At 37.2% G+C, this 6,722-nt stretch overlaps 1 protein-coding gene across 1 annotated transcript; it reads right to left on the reverse strand.

Moving 5' to 3' along the window:
* LOC132185127 (protein neprosin-like) lies at nucleotides 1-3,575 on the reverse strand. The gene is made up of 7 exons (XM_088518686.1): nucleotides 3,426-3,575; nucleotides 2,625-2,711; nucleotides 2,026-2,289; nucleotides 1,764-1,922; nucleotides 1,611-1,664; nucleotides 734-880; nucleotides 1-384 (listed from the first exon to the last, which is right to left on the reverse strand). Exons 1-7 carry the CDS (start codon nucleotides 3,573-3,575, stop codon nucleotides 1-3), a joined length of 1,245 nt encoding a protein of 414 aa, XP_088374812.1.
* Nucleotides 3,576-6,722: the final 3,147 nt, after the last annotated feature.

Raw genomic sequence — 6,722 nt, forward strand, 5'->3', positions numbered from 1 at the left:
TCATGGACAATTAGGGTTTCGACCAGGCCCTCCAAAGTAGAAAGTAGGCTCGTCGGCAGGATTTTCCCTGTAGTTATTGGTGGTATAGCAATTGGGTTCCTCGCTGAATTCGAATACCCATTGAGGGTACTTCAGCTGGAGAGAGGTATCCACGATCCTAAGCTTGTTGATAAAAGATGCAACTCCCCACAAACCATTTGCAAAACCCCCACTCCCCATGGCTGTTGCTGTGTGGTTGCTGCTTGTCATTACATTTTTGCTGTAAACATCTCCTCCCCATTGAACTTTCGTAGCACTTTGTTGCATATAATTCAGGATACTTCCCGGCCAATACCCTACTATTTCATCACCATATAATAGCCACCAAGAACCAGTGCTTGGATCCTAAAACAAGTAAAACATTGCCTTTCACTTTCCCATAAATCATGCATTTACGTGCCATGAATACAAAAGATACAATATGATCTTCCCGTTTCAAATGAAATTCAGAATATTTATTTTATTGTCAGATTTAAAATTGTACAGATGTATATATGAAGTCAATAATGTGAAATAATCTATAAAACCTCATGGGATTGGCTCGAGTAAAAAATTACTTGGCCTTGGCACTTCATGGAGCATTTGGCCTTTGAGTGAAAAAAATGGTTATATATATATATATATATATATATATATATATATATATATGCAAATAATATCAGTAGAGAGAGAGAGGGGGAATTTTATTACGTACGTGCTCAATGCGGATGCTCATCTGATATAGCGGTCCTCCTCTCTGTGTAAAAGGCTGAAGGGCTCCCCCTAATGCCACGTTTAAGCTAGTTTGTATAAACCCAGAGCAAATATGGTTAATGCAACCTGTCGTTTGGTACGCGTCCAACTAATTAAAAAAAAAAACAAAAATTATCATAAATTTATAGCTAATGAAATATTATTTGTTTTGAGAAGGAAGTCGATATTATTGTCAGAGTTTGCATTTATAGCTAATGATTATTTTCACTTTTTTTCATCGGAAAAAAAAAAAAAATCATATTTAGTCCTTAATTAGCTAGGTTTTTATCTAATGGGAATGTAATCTTTAAGTTTTCAATTACAAGAATACGATTTTTACGTTTTGTTCAAGTTTAAAATACGATTCATCTATGATCACTTTACCATCAAAGTTAACCGTTTATCATCTGTCACATGTGTCTTATTTGACATATCAACATCTACTCAACACTCCAATGCAATGCCATGTCAACAGAACCGAAGTCTTCTGTTATTGTGAGTTGTTCTTTAGGTTTTCAAGTAGTATTTCTTTAAGTTTCATGTGTTAGATCAATTTTTTTATTTTATTTTTTTTATTTTTGTCTTCTGTTTTTATTTTTATTAATGATTTAAAACTAGTTAATTAACATAGCATTGCATTGGGGTGTTCATGGCGTGTCAAAAAAAACACATGTAAGAAATGAGAAAGTGACATGACCGATGAACTTATTTTAAACTTGATCAAAACTTAAGAATTGTATTCTTCAAAATGAAAACTTAAAGTCTAAATTCAAAATCAAATGAAAACCTAATAATTAAATATGATTTTTTTTTTCCTCTTCTATTTTGTAAATACTTACTGTCCAACGTCCAAACAGCCGGGGTCTTGCATCACCAAATAAATTTGGGTTGACCTGAAAGAAGAGAAAGTGACCATAAATAGTACTGAATCTTGAGAAAGAAAAAAAAAATTATATTAAAATTTTGATTATTATTTCAATTAATGAACTAACCATCCAGCCTGCTTCTAAAGATTCAATGTCACCAACGCCATTTTTGAGCCAAATTTGAGCAGTGGTGTATTCATCGGATGATTCCACACTTGGACTCCAAATATTTATGTCTCCTCTAGCTCCAAGAAAATTATATCCCGTTGTAATAAGAAATGCACTCTGGTTCACAAAAGCATCACCAAACAACTTTTTAAATATTAAAAACATTTTTGAACTTTTTAATGCAATTCCAAACAAGCTCTAAATAGGCCGTTAAAATTACCGAGTGGTCGGCTGCAGGTAACACGGAGATTTTGGAGGCGTTATAGTATACAAAGCGATGATCACTTGTTGTGTTCACTGCCTGCAGTGAAGTTGGCAGGCCGTCCCTTCCAAAGTGCTCAAGGGAAGCAGCCCTCAATAACTCTTGCCTTCCAACTCTGCGAATGGGGACACTTCCCTCTGGACAACTTCCACTTTTTTGCCAAGTTTGAGATGGTGCTGGCAGATGAGAAGACTCGTATGGGAGAATAAAACTGGGTCTCATCTGCACATGACATGAGTAATTATATACTGTCAGAAAGTTTTTTTGTTTTTTGTTTTGACAGTACGTAAAGGAGAGGAAAATGGGAGAAGGAGACTCGAATGGTAACCTTTGCTTCATAAAATGTGGTCATCACCCGATTTAACTACCCATTGGGAACTTTTAGCACTATTTCCTACTTCGCAAATTATGTTCGTTTATTATATATCAAAGTTTAGCATATAGAATATTATTGAGCACTACGTTAGTATTTATTGAGAGAAAATTCATTTTTGAATGTTTTGAATAAGTAATCTATTGGGGGGGGTGGGGGGTGTTATGAAAGAAAATGCATGCACCTGAATGGTGTGGTTCCTTAATGCAGGATGATCAAAAGCAGGTTGTTTGTAGATGTCAACGCAGTCGATAATATCTCCATCTTCACTCTACATTAATGCATTTGCAATAATTAGTGTATAATTAATAACAAAATCTCTCGATTCATCCATAACAAATAACAAACAAGGAAATTAAATCACAATTAAGCATGAAATTTTGTTTTTTAAAAAACAAGTATAAACTCAGAACAATATAAGATTTATAACATTGCAGGCCCATTGACATGTTTGTTTTTCTTTTGGGTAAATGGCTAATTGATAGTTATCATGGAAGCTAGCCACCTATAGTACTATAGGTGGCTTCCATGATAACTAAAAGAAAACTTGGCAAAACAGATCCAAATAATTGGATTGAGCCAAAACCTGACATTCATGATAGATTAGGATTCCTTACAATTTTTTTTTTTATTATTATTATTTTTTTTTTTGTATCGAACGGAATGAAAAATGCTACCTATATATTAAAAATGTGACATGTTACTAATGAGAATTACGTATATTTTTATTAAGTTCTTACCGTTTATGTCATAGAAAAGTTTTAAGTAAAACAATTGTCTTTTAGTTTACTGAAGTGAAGAAAAAGCATTTAGGAATGAATTTTTATTTTTTTATTGTCTCAGTAACATGCCACATTTTTAATAAGTAACATTTCCCAAGCTATTTGATGCATAGAACGGCTTGAATTCATATAATTTGAAAATTTACAATTTCTTTAAAATTTGAGAAAATGATGTTGGCTGGAGTGAGATTAGAAAAATATACCTTAATACTCTTGACTGCAGGCTTGTTGAGAAGCTTCAGTTTTTGATTAACTTCTGATAATCGTTTTCTAGCTTTCGCTTTCGCATCAACCCCGCCACTTAATACGAGCAAAGTCGTTGCCAAAAAAATGAATATAAATCTTTCCACCATCTTCTCTCTAAAAAAAAAACAAACAGAACAAATAAAAATGGCTAGAAACCTGATATATATATATATATGTCAGTTTGGTGTAGAGGATCGGAGGAAGAAGGTAAAAAAATTTCTTGATAAAACCCATGATTTCCCTAACAAATTAAATCACTCACTTCCCATAAAAAGTACATTTGCGAAATTAATTACCCACCTAATAAGGATAAAGTACGTACTCTATATATATCAGATTGTCTTAATTAAATCGATTTAATTTAGTGGTGAATAACCATATCCTCTTGTTTCAATTAGTAGGTTATTTATTTATTTATTGTGAATTGGCATTAAATAGGAAGAGAAATTGTCGATAAGCACTAACAGATTTTTTTTTTAAAGACAAAATTCTGATATTTCATAGATTAATCAATGACATATCAGATTGTTCTATCAAAACAATATCACGAGTACATGCTGGAGTTTCATGTCTCCAAGTTTTATCAATGAGATGTTTACAAGCCACTTTGGCCAAGCCATGGGGAGCTTTATTTGCCTCACGACTCACATAATTGCAGTTCCAGGTCGACAAACACTGAAGCACTAGTCTCATGTCATCCACTAGGTATCCATACCTGCCTCCTTGGTGCACTCCTAAGTTAATCAATGACATATCAGATTGTTCTGTCAAAACAACATCACGAATACATGCTGGAGTTTCATATCTCCAGGTTTTATCAATGAGATGTTTACAAGCCACTTTGGCCAAGCCATGGGGAGCTTTATTTGCCTCACGACTCACATAGTTGTAGTTCTAGGTCGACAAACACTAAAGCACTAGTCTCGTGTCATCCACTAGGTGTCCATACCTGCCTCCTTGGTGCACTCCTGAGTTAATCAATGACATATCTGATTGTTCTGTCAAAACAACATCACGAATACACGCTGGAGTTTCATATCTCCAGATTTTATCAATGAGATGTTTACAAGCCACTTTGGCCAAGCCATGGAGAGCTTTATTTGCCTCACGACTCACAAAGTTGCAGTTCCAGGTCAACAAACATCGAAGCACTAGTCTCGGTCATCCACTAGGTGTCCATACCTGCCTCCTTGGTGCACTCCTGAGTTCATAGCATTAACCACGAGTAGGTCATCTACTTCCAACATCACATGAGTAAGTCCTATTTCCTTGCAGAAGTTGGCTGCAAAGAAAGCGACCAAGGCCTAGCCTCCGCTGCCATTGGTTCAAGAAAACCCACATTTGAGATGCTTCGAGCTGCAACCACTCTACCCACATGGTCCTTCGCAACAATACCCAAGCCCATTCACCCATTTTTGTGATCCAGTGCAGCGTTCCAATTCACCTTATGCCAACTGACAGGAGGTGCAGTCCTCGATGGGTGTATTTTTCCGTTGTTGTCACGTTGTCCCCTCCTTGCGTGGCTTTCATAAACTCTGCAATTTTCACTGCCCCCCTAACCAGGTCATTTGGGTGGGTAAAGGTTCCTCCAAAAATGAATTCATTAAGACAAAACCAAATCTTCCATGCCAATCCCACAAACAAAGCACTCTCTTTCATACTGCATTTAGTGAGAAAGAACTCTGCAACATTGAAAAAATCAGATCCCTCCACTACACTTTTCTGAAACGTCATAGTACTAGCTCCCCACACATCCGTAGTTGCGGGACAGTCCCACAATGCAAGGATTTGGGTTTCAGCTGCTACACGACAAATTGGACAGAGAGGATCAGTAACAATCTTGCGCTTCAGCAAATTGTCTTTGGTGGGCATTATGTTGTGACACACCCGCCACACGAAGTTCTTCTCAACATTGGATATAGGTAGTTTCCATAGGAGACACCATCACTATGACTCTTCCGTGAGGAGTATTTAGCCTTTTGAGAATCCTCTTGTTCTTTCACAAGATGGTATGCACTCCTAATTAAAAACTCTCCCTTTGTCCTCCAGATTTGGACATCTAGTTGATTTGTGCCACTCACTGGAAGAGATGTAATCGCCTAGGTCTCGCCTAGGCTAAAAATACTCTTTATTAAGGTCAGGTTCTACCAATGGGATTCAGGTTCAATGAGTTCGCTTATTGTGGCATCGACTGAGATGATTGCTAGTGGAGATTGGATAGTGAAGGTAAAGGGTGTAGTTAACCATTTATCTCCCCAAATTTTGACTCTAGACCCATTCCCAATTCTCCACAACGGACCCTCCTTCACCAAATCGTGTGCTCCATGGATACGCTTCTATGCAAAAGAGGGTTTTACCAATTGTGCCTCTAGAATGGAGCACCCCGAAAAATATTTTGCCTTCATGATCCTAGCCGTTAGGCTGTTTGGTGTCTTCCACATTCTCCAACACTGTTTGGCGAGTAGGGCTTTGTTAAAACAAATGAGATCCCTAAAACTCATACCCCCTCGTACCTTAGGTATATCCAATTGACTCCAACTCATCCAGTGAATCCGTGCTTCATTCTCTTGGTGCCCTCACCAAAACTTTTGCATTAAAAAATTAATCTCATTACGTAAGCTTTTTGGGAGTAGAAAAATACTCATACTATACGCCGAAATGGCTTGTGTGATAGCCTTGAGTAAAATTTCTTTGCCAGCTTGAGAAAGGAAGTTAAGCTTCCAATCCTGCAGCCGTTTCTAGATTCGATCCTTAATGCTCGTAAAAGCCTGTGTTCGAGATTTTCCAATAAGAGCTGGTAGGCCTAAATAAGAATCATATCTTTGGGTGGAGGGGATCCCTAAAAGCCTCAAGATTTGTTGTTGGGTCTCCAAAGTGGTATTTCTACTAAAGAAAATTGAAGCCTTTGCCCCAATGCTATTTCATATTGACAAAAAAGCTTTGTCATGCGATGCCAATGTGTTCGGTCATCCCTGTAAAATAGCAAACTGTCATCCGTAAAGAAAATGTGATTTATACGTGGCCCTTTCTTGGAAGTTGGAACCCCCCGCAAAACACCTTTCCGATCCGCTCTTGAAAGGAGAGAGTTGAGAGCTTCTGCACACAAGAGGAATAAGTAAGGTAAAATGGGGTCACCCTGTCTTATCCCACGAGTGGGAAATATCTTCTCCGTAGGGCATCCATTCACTAGAGAGAGAGAGAGAGAGATAGGAGGGTTATGAAAGAAAATGCACGCACCTGAAGAGTGTGGTTCC

Source organism: Corylus avellana, chromosome 7 (genome assembly GCF_965113065.1).
Source record: "Corylus avellana chromosome 7, dhCorAvel1.hap1.2, whole genome shotgun sequence".
NCBI lineage: Eukaryota > Viridiplantae > Streptophyta > Magnoliopsida > Fagales > Betulaceae > Corylus > Corylus avellana.